At 45.6% G+C, this 15,071-nt stretch overlaps 1 protein-coding gene across 7 annotated transcripts in view; it reads left to right on the plus strand.

Moving 5' to 3' along the window:
- hectd1 (HECT domain containing 1) overlaps window positions 1-15,071 on the plus strand; it is a 58,009-nt gene that overhangs the window by 18,362 nt on the left and 24,576 nt on the right. For 4 of the 7 annotated variants that reach the window (XM_064336044.1, XM_064336081.1, XM_064336100.1 and 1 more), the window contains exons 3-22: window positions 239-473; window positions 722-949; window positions 1,143-1,424; window positions 1,823-2,093; window positions 2,681-2,757; window positions 3,220-3,318; window positions 3,439-3,553; window positions 5,729-5,903; window positions 6,230-6,368; window positions 6,487-6,657; window positions 9,790-10,012; window positions 10,875-11,138; window positions 11,256-11,368; window positions 11,466-11,600; window positions 12,732-12,878; window positions 12,966-13,060; window positions 13,148-13,253; window positions 13,519-13,653; window positions 13,956-14,095; window positions 14,702-15,025. In XM_064336044.1, the coding sequence (XP_064192114.1) occupies window positions 239-473; window positions 722-949; window positions 1,143-1,424; window positions 1,823-2,093; window positions 2,681-2,757; window positions 3,220-3,318; window positions 3,439-3,553; window positions 5,729-5,903; window positions 6,230-6,368; window positions 6,487-6,657; window positions 9,790-10,012; window positions 10,875-11,138; window positions 11,256-11,368; window positions 11,466-11,600; window positions 12,732-12,878; window positions 12,966-13,060; window positions 13,148-13,253; window positions 13,519-13,653; window positions 13,956-14,095; window positions 14,702-15,025 (3,474 nt within the window). The remainder of the gene's footprint in view (window positions 1-238; window positions 474-721; window positions 950-1,142; window positions 1,425-1,822; window positions 2,094-2,680; window positions 2,758-3,219; window positions 3,319-3,438; window positions 3,554-5,728; window positions 5,904-6,229; window positions 6,369-6,486; window positions 6,658-9,789; window positions 10,013-10,874; window positions 11,139-11,255; window positions 11,369-11,465; window positions 11,601-12,731; window positions 12,879-12,965; window positions 13,061-13,147; window positions 13,254-13,518; window positions 13,654-13,955; window positions 14,096-14,701; window positions 15,026-15,071) is intronic. The other 3 variants (XM_064336055.1, XM_064336091.1, XM_064336072.1) reach the window with 1 other exon arrangement.

The raw sequence follows: 15,071 nt of genomic DNA on the forward strand, positions 1-15,071 counted from the left end.
CAGTTTCAGAGACAGTACTCTACATGAACGTTAAAAAAGCAAAATTGGTAGTCCGATCAGATAACAAAGCGGCACAATGTTGTAGCTAACGTGCCTCTCCTTTGTTGATTGATAGCCCTGGACTGTATGGCTGCCATTAATGTTCTTACGCTGGAGTGTCTACTGTGCTTGACGCAGTGATTGTAATGCACCATGTTTGTGATTGGTATTGCGGTAATGTGACGGTCCGTTTCCTCAGGTGTCCCCCCAGAACGTTCCTTCCTGCACTATGCAAGATCTTCCTGGACGAGAGCGCCCCGGACAACGTGCTGGAGGTGACAGCCCGCGCCATCACGTACTACCTGGACGTGTCGGCCGAGTGCACGCGCAGGATCGTGGGCGTGGACGGGGCCATCAAGGCGCTGTGCAACCGGCTGGTGGTGGTGGAGCTCAACAACCGCACTAGCCGGGACCTGGCAGAGCAGTGCGTCAAGGTACCCGGCTCCTCCTCCTCTAAGTCAGTTATTTTTGCATTCACGGTGCTTCTCAGCTTCACGTTCAAATGAATTGAATGAATCTAAGGAGTCATGTCATCCCGAGTTGTTTTCGTAGCGGCGAACACAGTGTCTTTGAAGCACTTTAACGTACACAGTAACCAGCAGAAAAGGCGGCTGCCTTGCGAGGCGTGTGGCGGCGGCGGCGGCGGCTCTGGGTCTAACGTGCGGCCCTTCGTGCCTCGCAGGTGCTGGAGCTGATCTGCACGCGGGAGTCCGGCGCCGTGTTTGAGGCGGGGGGGCTGAACTGCGTGCTGAGCTTCATACGGGACAGCGGCCACCTGGTGCACAAAGACACGCTGCACTCGGCCATGGCCGTGGTGTCGCGCCTCTGCGGCAAGATGGAGCCCCAGGACCCTTCTCTGGAGACCTGCGTGGAGTCTCTGTCCAGCCTGCTCAAGCACGAGGACCACCAGGTATTAAACCCCCATCCAACGCCGCTCCGTTTAAGCTGGGCCGGGGGAAGACGTTTGTTGGGATATCACTGTGAAATGTTGCTCTCCCGGATAGAGAGCGTTTCCTGAACCCCTCCTTCCCCCGTGTTTATTGGCTGTGCGCATTGTGCAGTCTGGCTTAGTGGTCCCGCCCTCCCCTCCTCTCTCTCTCTAGGTGTCTGACGGGGCTCTACGCTGCTTCGCCTCCCTGGCGGACCGCTTCACCCGCCGCGGGGTGGACCCTGCGCCCCTGGCCAAGCACGGCCTGACCGAGGAGCTCCTGTCCCGCATGGCGGCTGCCGGGGGGGCCGTCTCCGGCCCCTCCTCCACCTGTAAACCCGGGCGCACCTCCACCGGAGCCACCCCCTCGGCCGCCGACTCCAAGCTGAGTAACCAGGTCTCCACCATCGTCAGCCTGCTGTCCACCCTCTGCCGGGGATCCCCGCTCGTCACACATGTGAGACTGCTGCCTGCCCGCCTCGCTCCTTTCAAATGCCTGCATTCTGATAACGCATTTATTTGAAATCCTGCCGATGCCTGGTCCAGAATAGATTTTTCCTGAGTTTACTTGCTTTGTGTAGCAGCATCTGTTGAGGAGAGAAAGTGAATCAAAGACACAGTCTAACAATGAAAGTCATTGTGATAACACTGCAGCTCAGGAAGTTCAGTACGTGGAGTGCTGTGGGCAAGGCCCTGCTGTGTCTGTGGGTGGGGCTTTTACGATGATAACCATTTGCCAGATTTACTGGGGGGCGTGGCTCGGTAGATTGTGGGCGTGGCCCAGCTGGCTGTTAGCGTGTTGGTCGGTGTCTGTGGGCGTTGCCTGTGCGACTGAGCAGCTCCCCACCCCCTCAGGACCTGCTGCGCTCCGAGCTGCCGGACTCCATGGAGAGCGCCCTGCAGGGAGACGAGCGCTGCGTGCTGGACACCATGCGGCTGGTGGACCTGCTGCTGGTGCTGCTGTTCGAGGGCCGCAAGGCCCTGCCCAAATCCACCGCCGGCTCCACGGGCCGCATCCCGGGCCTGCGCAGGCTGGACAGCTCCGGCGAGCGCTCCCACAGGCAGCTCATCGACTGCATCCGCAGCAAGGACACGGACGCGCTCATCGACGCCATCGACACCGGAGGTTAGAGCGACGGCGGGCAGGCGTGCTCGAGTGAATGTGCGCATGCCTCTGTGCTCGCGTGAGTGAATGAGTGAGCGGCACAGCAACAGTGCAGCGTGATGGTCTGGGTTCTGAACTTGCAGCTCCAGGGTAGTTCCTCTTCGTGTGTTTGCGCACGTGTCTGTGTGTGCGTGTACACACGTGTACAGTGTATTTGTGTATGTGTGCGTGTATTTGCACACGTGTACGTGTGTGTGTGCAGTGTTTGTGTGCGTGTGTGTGTATTTTCGCACGTGTCTGTGTGCATGTGTGTGGTGTATTTGTATGTGTGTGTGTATTTGTGCATGTGTCTGTATGTGTATGTGCGGTGTATTTGTATGTGTGTGTGTGTATTTGCACACGTGTGTGTGTGTGCGTGTGTGCAGTGTATTTGTGTGGATCTCCCTTATGTCTCTGTTTGTGAGCTGTGTGGCTCATGAGGCTGGTATTCCATGTCTTTACGCATTAATCTGCTATCGTTGTTCTCTCAGCTGGCCAACAAATGAAGTGGCTGAGGTGTGTTGTGATTACGCAGCACTGTTTAGTAATTTGTGATACTCCTGTTTCAGCCTTTGAAGTGAATTTCATGGATGATGTGGGGCAGACTCTTTTGAACTGGGCCTCTGCCTTTGGTACACAGGAAATGGTGAGTGCAGTTTCCTTTGCTAAATGTGGTGCAGTCACCAAAGACCCTTTGAACTTTTTTTTGCGTTTCCTCCATTCATACAAGCCAGTTTTTGTTGTTCAGATACTACTTCCACATGAGCCTAAAATTTCTGGCCCTCTGAGGCTTAGAGGGCACAAACTACTCACAGAACCCACGGCATTGTGACAGCACCATGTCTCCAACCACTATGCCTTGGAAAGGATGCTGTGGGAAAAACTGCAGCAGTGGGATTGAGGGCTGCAGCTCAGGTTGATGAAAGGCTCTTGTCAGCAGTGGGTGTTCTGTGAGTGGCACTTGAACGGCATCCAAGTCTAGATGATGCCTACTTGTCACCATAGCAACCTCCTTACAGTTTTTTTTTTTTGCCTCAGGCTCTGGCAGTCACCCTAAGCTGTAACAGCATGCACCAAAAAGCACCTGCTGTTTGTGTTTGTGTCCCAGGTGGAGTTCCTCTGTGAAAGAGGTGCTGATGTCAACCGGGGTCAGAGGTCATCTTCTCTACATTATGCCGCCTGCTTTGGTCGCCCTCAGGTAGCAAAGGTAATGTTTTTTGATTTTTATTTCTCTTTAATAATGCATGTTTTCCTAATTTCTCAGCCTCCCTAAGATGGGCTCTTAATCACAGCTGTGAGTTTACTCTGGCTTTTTTCCCCATTGCAGACTTTGTTACGACATGGAGCCAATCCTGACCTAAGAGATGAGGATGGGAAAACTCCATTGGATAAAGCGAGAGAGAGGGGTCACAGCGAGGTCGTGGCCATCCTTCAGTCTCCTGGTGAGAATCTGACCCAACATTCTACTGCTAATGACATGTTTGTACCAAGCTGTCAACGGGACCAAGAAAATCATTATTGTAGCTAACATGCCAATTGTATATATTATTGTAGCTAACGCAATATTGTATTTGAAAAACAACAGAGATTTGAATTTATTTATTGCAAAATTTACATGAAAACATCAAAATTGCATCATTAATGCACTGCCATACAATACTCTTGAGTGCTTCCTGTTTTGTGTGTCACATCCCCAAGGGGAAGCAAGAAGGCAGGCACAAAGGCAAAAAAGCCCTGAGAGCAGGAAGCCTGTTTATTCCCTGCCAGTTTTTTTTAATTTAAAAAAAATTTTGTGCCTTTTTTTCATCATGGACTTTTATATCACCACTCAACCGCAGTGAAACTTGGCCAACATGTCAGGCTTAGTATGAACTCTTGCATGAAACTTTATCGGACTGCTTGCCCCCTGGCCACACCTAGTATAGCCACTTTTTTGGGAGCCTAAACATTTGACATTATCTCAGTATTAATCCTGAGAAAGTGTACTTCAAAAATTGTAAAGGAATGAACTCTCACATGCATATGTTTGTGGCCATTAGGCTTAGTCGCCGCAGGCGAGCTAAGTCGGCAGAGCCTGGTTACAGCGTACAGCGACGTTATCTGTGCGTTTAGATAAGCAGCAGCGATCGTAAGCATTCTGCAAGCCTTTGAATTAAAGTTCTACAGCGTTGTGAGAACTTGAGTTAGGCCCATAGGCGTTCCACAGCATTTTCAACGGTTAACACCCTGTTTGACGTCCGGCGCTCTGAATACCAAACAAGTGCATCAACCATTAAAACACCTCACTTACCCAACATGTAAGATATATTTGTTTGTTTTAATTTGTTAATTATTGTCGAAGATATTATTTTTCAGTCGAATCGCCGAATTCGTAGATAGGCAGAGCAAACTGTTTGGATCAGCCTTTATTAAAATGTACAACTCACATCCAGATGAAATTTAAGAAATCTATTAAGTTACAACAAATATTCATGTCTAATCTAAAGATGAGGTTCAACTACCTTAAAACAATTAACTAAGATTACAGACGTGGACAGTCACACAAGAAATTAAAGAAAGAAGTTGCCAAACCACAGCTTTGGTCCCAAAGTAATCCAAAATGCAGAAACCAAAAGACAGCAGAATATTCCGAAAGAACCAGATTAATTTAGAATGCCAGACCTAGATGCGGGACTCAGATGCCCAATTCCAACTTTTACAAAACTTCTTTGTTCCAAGTTGCCCCAAAACTAAGTTAACTAAAAGAAAGCTGCATATTTTAACTAGTGAAAAAGAGGAGGGGGCAGGGGCATGGACACCGCCTCTGACACACACACACACGCAGACACACAGATTCACACCTCAGATGGTAACCCCCCCCCCAGTTCCTGCCCTGTCTTATTTCCAGGCTTTGCTGGCTGAGCACTTTAAACCTTCCTATTGCTAAGAACAGCCAAATGGTGAATTACATGTCTGACAATACTTTGCTGACTTCTGTCTTTGTGTGCTTAAACTAGACATATGGGCCAACTTAAATTGGATAGCATTCATTGTTAGCTCACATAGTCTTCAAGCCACGCCCCTCAGTGCACACCATTTCCTTTAAAACATACTCCAAGCTATAGGTTTACCACCTTTTCAGAAATACAAGTTTCCCGTGGCATACATTACAGAACTGTCTAAATACATTGGGCATAAACCTTAGGTAGTGAGGTTTAACAGTTGTGATGGAATAGGCTTTGCCACCTCCGCTTTCCTGACCACACTCTCTTTGCTGTGCATTAACTTTTTTTCACATGAATCTTTCATAATCTGGTCTATACTACAGTATAAATTGAAACAGCTTCTAAATGTTTGTACATGTCAAAAAATGGGGTCATTCAGCAAAACAGATATTGTTTTGAAACTGGGAATAAGTTGGATTTTCATTGCGTGCACGTGATTACATATTTAAAACAGAATTTTAGCAATTTGAAGGTTTATTTTCTTTAATATTTAAAATCTGTTTGAATATTGAATCTATTTGACAGTTCTAGTACTGATACAGCTGAATTGTGCTGTGTTTTGTGCTGCTGGTTTTGACCAGAAGATGCCATTTGATCATTTGACATTGATGAGTGACACTGTCTGCTGCTTAGGAGACTGGATGTGCCCTGTCAACAAAGGGGATGACAAGAAAAAGAAAGATGTGAACAAGGAGGAGGAGGAGAGCAATGAACCAAAAGGGGACCCCGAAATGGCCCCCACCTATCTGAAGAGGCTGCTCCCTGTGTTTGCTCAGACATTTCAGCAAACCATGCTACCCTCAATCAGGTAAACCTCTTTCACAGTTTGTGTACTTTACAGGTCAGTTTTATGATGTTGTTTATTGGGGTGGCAGGTATGCCATCCCGCCAAGTTACGCCTTGGCCGGGGCGGCATGCCCCATACCTATACAGCACCGAGAGTTTGGCACTTTTCAGGGTTCCCCAAAGAAATAACCACAATGACCACAGACTCTCGCCCCTTAAAAACGTTAATTTCTGAATAAACATAAAATCACCATATGGGTGTTATTCTGCAGTGCGTGTTCATGTTTGGAATATTCACAATTGTGGCGTTGTGAGTGTATTTCCATGCTGTCATCTTTGCCCCTGCAGGAAAGCCAGCCTGGCCCTAATCCGGAAGATGATCCACTACAGCTCAGAAGCGCTGCTGAAGGAGGTGTGCAACTCGGACTCGGGTCACAACCTGCCCACCGTGTTGGTGGAGATTACTGCCACCGTCCTGGACCAGGAGGTCAGTTGAGAGCTGTATTCGGCCAATTTGGCAGGGTGACACCAGGGGGGCAGTGTGGCTGTAAAGTGTCAATTTAAAATGGCTGATGTGGGCTCACTGTGGTGCGTTCTGTTCCCAGGACGACGATGACGGTCACCTACTGGCCCTGCAGATCATCAGGGATCTGGTGGACAAAGGCGGGGACGTGTTCCTGGACCAGCTGGCCAGGCTTGGGGTCATTAACAAAGTGTCCACCCTGGCCGGGCCTACCTCTGACGATGAGAACGAGGAGGAGTCCAAACCTGAGAAGGTTGATATGCTGAGGAGAACCATTCTATTCCTATACGTCTCATCTTCCTTTTGTGTTTAATTGGCATCTTAACCCGTTGCCAATCTTAATCCCATGCCAAATCTGCCCCAAGCCATGTCCATTTAGGGGATACCTTATTTAAAGCTTTATAACTCCAGATGTGAGCATCACAGAGACTTGAAAAATGGCTTAAATAAAGTAGGACATTTGTACTGTAAGGGTATCGCCGATAGCCCGGGGCAAACAAAACGTGGCAAAGCAGCACTGAGGTCCCGATTAATTTTTTATTTTTTTACAGTGCCGGTTCCCACAATTCAGTGCAAAACATGTACAGTGAGAAAATAAAAATAAAAACTGTCACTAACAAAAGGAAAAATAAAGAAATAAAACAAAATGCAGCAATTTGCTAAATTTTGCCCAAAGGACTGACTGGAGGAACTCTAAACTCATTGTTTTATACTAAGTTGCTCCTCCCCTGACACAAACCACCATAAATTAAATCAATTAACTTAGCAACAGCCAAGCTACAGTATATTAACAATACAGAAAATATGATACCAATTACAGAAATAGTCTATGACATTAGAAAATAAAATAAAGACACTCAAAATTAATTCCATGCAAATTATAAATTTAAAAAAATTATTTAACTATTAATTCAGACTGCAGTGGTAGCTGCCATCTTTCCCCGCTTACATTAACTTGGTTTTTCCTTGCTCCATTTGGCAGTACATGGAGCTGAGACAAGGAAGTGAGTAGGATTAATATTGTGTTTGCAAACTGTCAGTGGAAAACAGCTGTGATGTTTATTATTCAACCAAAAAACATTTCAATAGAAACATTTACACGCTAGACATTTGACACATATAAACAGTAAAAATAACATACAAACGCAACATTACAAACTTGCACCAGCAGGCGTTATCCGATACAAGAAAAATAAATAATAATATCACATTACCAGACATAACCGATATTGCCACACAAATACATGGCACACAAACGGAGTTCTTCCCCCAATGGAATAAAGCTGGCATTTGGGAAAAACTGAGCTTGCGCAGTCTTTAACTAAAGAACAAATCACTTACAGCCTAGTCATGGAATCAGCCCATGACATACATTACTAACTTAGATATTACCATTAATATTTATTTCCATTAAGTGCCACAAATGCAACTTTCTAAGCAAAAAAATCAAAGATGAATTTTCTCTTTTTTCAGTTTGCAATGAAATACTGAGAGGTCCCATACATAAAACAGGTTAAACTATACATATCCTGGATCAAAAACTCCTTGACCACAAGTGCGTATAATCTAGGGGTGGATATGCAGAACTACTAAAGATCTATGAAGCAAAAAGTAAGCAGTGTACCCAGTGTCTTCAATTCTATCCAAAATGTCTAAATTATGCATTGGCTGTTAATGACAACATAATCATGTATTTCACTACAAATCAACTGTTTCGACTCAAGAAACTCACTTTTGCATCATTTTCAAGTGGGAATTACAAGCTTTCCATTAGTGCAGTGGTCTAAAATATCTAGGGGTCCAGAAACATATGCAGCATTTCTCCAAAAATGAATATGCTTTTGGTCCATTATAAATCATATAAATATGCCCCATATGAAAGTTTGAGATGAAACATTGATATCAGATTTTTTTAAAATAATGCAAAAACATTGTCACACAATGTGGTACAGTACCTAAATGTGTAATCATTAACTCTCATATGTTTTTCTGGACTCCACAGTATGTAATGTTTTCTTGTATGGGGATGGGACAACATTAAAACAATATTCAGCCATCCACCACATTTTGGCAATGTTCCAGCTCACACCCGGTGCTTGAAATACAAACCCTACTAAGCTACCAACTGAGCTACCAACGAACGTTACAGTGTGAAATATCCTCATAAAATACCACTAACCTAATTAAAGACACTCAATTACAAAAATAAGGTATATAACCGAAATATTTTTAACAGTAACACTTGCGTATGGATGATGAAGTCTTATCTGTGTTCAGTAGATAGAGCCAGAGAATCAATGCTGTCGTTCTCCTTTTCTGACTTAGTCCACAAAACAGTCTATCAGCAAACACGTCTTAGCTGTGCCCAGAAGTTCTCAAGAATAATAATACTTTCCAAGAAATGAAGACTAATTGCTTGGTGCAGTGTCTTTTACATACCACAGAGTGAATGCGTAAGGCGGCGATAATGAGACAACTTTCAGTTACGCTGAGCTATCAAATGTTATTTCAAAGGTAAAATTAGACATATTATACATATTATATATTATGGAATGCTTCTGTCACCTATTGGATATAGTAATTATAGTAATTGTCAATCAAGCCAGATTGTACTACAAAGAGTGACACCGTAAACAGCATGTGTGGTATTATGCGCAGGTATTTTGGAAGGTACCTAGGCATCACAAATGAATGTATATTTCACAAACGAATTGTCCAAGAAAATATATGACCACTCAGTCTCGAAAGGGGACATATCTATGCGTAAAAGCAATGGTAAGGTTGTATATTTATTCCATATTTAGTCCCAGATATTGACAGTAGAATCACATGGTATAATGTTAGTTTTTAGTGATCAGTGTTTTTCACAGCTGTACTGGCATACCTTCAGCTATTGTTGGCTTTATCTTGTTGCTATGACTGAATACAAATTCTGAGAGGTGAAAGAATGTTTTTATGAATGCCCAGATAGACACTGCAGTGTGTTGTGGAGGACAGGCACCACAACGGTGGCGTTTAGAAACTTTGTCTTCGACGTACTTGTCCTGAATCGTTTACAGAGTTTGTGTTTTCAACTCATAATTTGGTTGCAGGAGCACAGAATGTCTGAGTTGAGCAATCTAGGCACGCTGGTGTGTAGATCACTGGGGGCTTGCACAAAGGGGTTAACATTTGTCATCACATCCCTGTGGTACACCTTTAAAGGGGGTGCTGAGGTTTGTCCACAAATCAGTTCATATAGTTCTTTAGAGAGTAGTCTTTAGAGAAGTACTGATTCATAATTGCTCCTGGACAGCCACAGGTCATACTGGCTGGCGGTTTGTGGGAGGGTCACTTGGTGTTGGTAAGAATCGGTGAGCAGACCTTTTTGTTCCCGGTCGTTCAGGAGGACGAGCCTCAGGAGGATGCCAAAGAAATCCAGCAGGGAAAGCCGTACCACTGGAGGGACTGGTCCATCATCCGCGGCCGCGACTGCCTGTACATCTGGAGTGATGCCGCCGCGCTGGAGCTCTCTAACGGCAGCAATGGCTGGTTCCGATTCATCCTGGACGGCAAGCTGGCCACCATGTATTCCAGTGGCAGCCCCGAGGGGGGATCGGATAGCTCAGGTAAGTCCCAAGCGCAGTGCCAAACGTGGTCTTTCCTCAGACCAGTTGCAGGGTGAAGCCATTCAGTCAAGGTCCTCATCATTTGGGGACTCAACATTTGCACATGCTGTTTTTTGCCATTTGCCTGCTGTTAGAGTTTTGTCCTTTTCTGAATGTAACATTTTTTTTAACGTCTCAATGAAAACCTATGGTAAGTCGATTTATTCATTAAATGACTGGCTATCCAGATAGACAGTCAGTCGTGATGTTGCAGGTTGACACCACAGCCAACTGCGAACAGTGGTGGGATACATTTGGCTTAGGCCTGCCAGGAGTAGGGCAGGTTTAAGTCGGCTGTGGTTCCTCAGGTTTCCGTTTCTTAGGCCCCTCCGTAGAGAAAGCGCTTCATTTGAATAAAGGATGAAAACCAGGTGTCACACTCCAGCTTGCTCAACACGAGTAAATTTAAACGGAAATTGTTCCGAGGGTTCTTAAAATATTATTAGCCTGTATGGCAAAAATTTGTTTTGATCAGAAGGCCAAAACCTTAGTTGTTTCATCCTGCTGAACCTGCTGTTTTCATCCCACTTGTGTTACCATTTTCCTAATAAAGTATGAATGATATACATTTATTGTGTTGCTATTGTGAGTTGGCATATCATGGGGAACAATAGTTTTATCAGAACACAAATGAAATGGTGTAAAAAGCAGATTTTGAAATGTCCTGCGTTTCAGTGACGCAACATTCCATGGGCTAGCATGACCACTGAGATTAGAACAGCCAAGTTGCATTACAGGGTCAGAGCATTTCCCCCTGTTCCTGCCCCCTGTCCCTCCTCCAGTTATCCCTGAGTCTCAGTGTCTGTGTCCTGTGCTGTAACAGAGAGCAGGAGTGAGTTCCTGGAGAAGCTGCAGAGAGCACGCAGTCAGGTGAAGCCAGCGACAGCCAGCCAGCCCGTCCTGTCTGCACTTGGGCCCACCAAGTTGACCGTGGGAAACTGGTCCCTCACCTGCCTGAAGGAGGGCGAGATTGCCATCCACAACTCGGACGGCCAGCAAGCCACAATCCTCAAGGAGGATCTGCCAGGCTTCGTCTTCGAGTCTAACCGGGGCACCAAGCACTCCTTCACCGCAGAAACCTCCCTGGGTAAGTTTGTCGGGAAGTGCGCAGGCAGAAGGCGGCGAGTGGCACGCTGTGCCTGCAGCCCAGAGAGGACAATCCTTCTGTCTCCCGGCGCAACCTGTCCGTTGTGCTCTTTCACAGGGTCAGAGTTTGTGACTGGCTGGACTGGGAAAAGAGGAAGGAAGCTCAAATCAAAATTGGAAAAAACTAAACAGAAGGTAAAGGCTTGTTTGCAGAACTCTTGGACTTGTCGAGTGAGTATTTGATGTCTTGGAGGCACAAATTGCACATGAAAGACTGAGTACTTTTGGAGTTTGCGTCTATAATATTACACTTCTCCCCCGCTGTCAGGTGAAGACCATGGCCAGAGATCTTTATGACGATCACTTCAAGGCTGTGGAGAGCATGCCCAGAGGAGTGGTGGTCACTCTGAGGAACATCGCCACCCAGCTGGAGTCTGCCTGGGAGCTGCATACCAACAGACAGGTATGACAACAGCCACTACAGGTCAGAGCATGTGGGCAGAGTGGAGTGGTGGGAAATGTCACTTCTTAATCATGAGCCGGTTTACAATCTGCCCCCTGGTTCCATGTCCTTCTTTCCGCTCCACTCCAAAATCGCTCACCGCTCACAGAAAAAAGGTACTGCTCAAAACTGCTAATTTAATCATAAAGATAGAGGGGAAAGGCTGACTGCTTGTAATCACACTCCGCACTGCGCTCAGATTGCATATACTCTACTCCGCTCACATGCTCTGCTACTGGCAGACCTTAAAATCTGTTCCCATCACCTCTTCTGAGTATCGTACACTCTTTATGTTCTCCTGCTTTTCCTGCCCTGGCTGTGCTGTGCTAAATCTAGATTTATCAAAATGTTTGTTCTGATGCTAAACATAAGATTGCATGTAAATATACTGTCATATAGACATATGCACATGCAGCGAGGGTATTATCTATGAGGGGCATGTAAGAATGGCAGTTTCCTGTTTATATTCCCTGTTTAACAAGCTTATCAGTTATCTGAATTATTCACTGGGCAGTAGTCCTAGTTTTCTTGAATTATCAGGCTATAGCCTTCTCTTTCCTTTTGGTTGTGTATGTGGCTAGCTAAAAGACAGTGGAGTTTAATCTGTTAAATCCATTGAATAATTTAAAACTTTAGGCAACACCAAAGAGTTGCCTCTTCAGGTCCCTCCATTACCTATATATTGCATAATCGGTACTTTCTCATAGAAATAGCTCTTTTTTTGGTCCAGTTTTGACTTTTTGGTCTTCCTAGTCCTTATTTTTCATCCCATGGCTTCTCTTCCCTTTTTCCCTGCTTCTGATCTGTAGCCCTCCTTTCAGTATTTGTGTTCATTTGTTGGATGGTGTTACATTTTTAGCCATTCAGTGTTTCTACAGTGTGGGTTACTGGTACTAACCATTGTGACCATGCAAATATCTGATATCAGTCCTGTACCATTTTCTGTATCGTGCATTCCAAAAAAATTAATTTAATAAAATGAGCGTTTGAACAACTGGCAAATTCCCTTAGCTTGAATTCCTAGAGTTACAAAGTGCTTACGCATGGGTAGGCAGGTGATGGTTCATCATTATCCTGTGCCGCTTTTTGCAGTGTATTGAGGGGGAGAACACATGGCGAGACCTGATGAAAACTGCTCTGGAGAATTTGATTGTGGTCCTGAAGGATGAAAACACGATTTCTCCCTACGAAATGTGTAGCAGTGGCCTGGTGCAAGCACTTTTTACAGTCCTCAACAATGTAAGTACCCGTACTGCCAGTGTGCCGTTTCAAGCCATTCAGCAGTGCTGGTACTAACTGCTGCTGTTTTCCATCTCTCTCTGACAGAGTGTGGACCTCGATGTGAAACATGATTGTAAGCCATTGATGGAAAGAATAAATGTATTTAAAACTGCTTTCAGTGAAAACGAAGATGACGAAAGGTAATTGATTGGATGCTACTCGATTGCTTTTACTCATTAAGACTTGATGGCCTGTTTGAGATCATTCCTTACATCTTATTCTTCCAGCCGACCCGCAGTTGCCTTAATCCGAAAGCTGATAGCAGTTCTGGAGTCCATCGAAAGGCTACCTCTTCATCTCTATGACACACCAGGCTCCACGTACAACCTGCAGGTCATTTGATTTGTAAATTTGTTGTTATGGAAATGGGAAAATGTTTGAATTGAGACAGAGCAGCTATAACCCCTTTGTGATTTTGTGGGGTTTCCAGTTTGCAGCTGCATGGAAGTATGCAGCTTATTTAGTCAGAGTTTTCAGAATGAGATATGGCATGGAATCTCTCCATTTAATAAATTGATCTTAGTGTTTGAGGTCTTGGGGTTGATCAGGCAGTGTCCTCCAGTTACTTTAATTGATTGTTGCATTTTTAACCCTTCAGATTCTGACCCGGAGGCTGCGGTTCCGCCTGGAGAGGGCTCCTGGTGAGACCGCTCTGATCGATCGCACTGGCAGGATGCTGAAGATGGAACCTCTGGCCACCGTGGAGTCACTGGAGCAGTACTTACTCAAAATGGTGACCGTCTTCTCTCCCTCCCCTTAATTCTCACCCTCCCACTCATCCCCTCCCTCTCACCTCTTATTTTCACTTTCTCCTTTTCACACTGTTTTCTCGTTTCCTACTTTCCCCTCACACCTTCCGTAATTTTCCTTTTCTCTCGTATTACTCATCTGTCCTCTCTACACAAACCTGTACTTCCATTTTTATTTGTCATCGTTTTGATCGAGATTCCCCTATCCAGGGGCAACTTATTGTATATCACATTATTTGTACATCAACAGCTATGCGGTTTACCTCTAAATTTGCCGTGTCCACAGGTGGCTAAGCAATGGTACGACTTCGACAGATCGTCCTTCATCTTCGTCAGGAAGCTGCGTGAAGGCCAAATGTTTACATTCAGGCACCAGCACGACTTCGATGAGAACGGGATCGTTTACTGGATCGGCACTAACGCAAAGTAAGGCTTCGCACTCGCTGCCGTTGAGCCCGGTTTTGGAGCAGCTTCTTCGTTTTTGGAGACTGTGAGAAGCGGCTTTCTGGTCACGCATCGCAATGAGACACCATGGTTTGGTAGCAACTGTTCCCTCACAGATAACTACCTACAAGTCGGTTCATTCAGTTTTCCTTTTTAGGAGAGTTAATTGCCCTTTAATAATGATGTGGTGAATAATAATCAGTGCTAATAGCTGTGGAACCTGAACCTGAAAAAGACTTGGTTTCTACTTAAAGCACGTGCAGCTACTGAATACATTTGACCATTTAATTATCCAATTAACTTTAAATGCGTTTGAAAATGAATTAACTTTAGGAGTAATGTTATTGACAGTTAGCCAGCCACTTTATTGACCCAGTAGGATGCCTGCTCTAGCTAAAACGAGTTCTGTGCATAACATGTTGTTACATTTGTGATTTTTTCCATTCACATTGCCATTAGGAAGCCTCTAGTGTAGTAGACTTCTACATTTCTTATCAAAAATTCACCCTGGTTTTTCCATTTTTAAATTTGCATTTTGTTCCCTTGTTATTTACTGTAGCGAGTGAGTAATGATATCCCCCATTGCAGAACTGCGTATGAATGGGTGAACCCTGCGGCCTACGGGCTCGTAGTGGTGACCTCATCAGAGGGCCGGAACCTGCCCTACGGACGTTTGGAGGACATCCTCAGCCGGGACAGCTCTGCTCTCAACTGCCACACCAACGACGACAAGAACGCCTGGTTCGCCATCGACCTGGGCCTGTGGGTCATCCCCTCGGCCTACACCCTGCGGCACGCCCGTGGCTACGGCCGCTCCGCCCTCCGCAACTGGGTCTTCCAGGTGTCCAAGGACGGCCAGAACTGGATGACCCTGTACACCCACGTGGACGACTGCAGCCTGAATGAGCCAGGGTAGGTTGCGCATCTCGTCAAGCTCCCAGCACGGAGCTGAACATCG

The sequence above is a fragment of the Anguilla rostrata genome, chromosome 1 (assembly GCF_018555375.3).
Source record: "Anguilla rostrata isolate EN2019 chromosome 1, ASM1855537v3, whole genome shotgun sequence".
Taxonomy (NCBI): domain Eukaryota; kingdom Metazoa; phylum Chordata; class Actinopteri; order Anguilliformes; family Anguillidae; genus Anguilla; species Anguilla rostrata.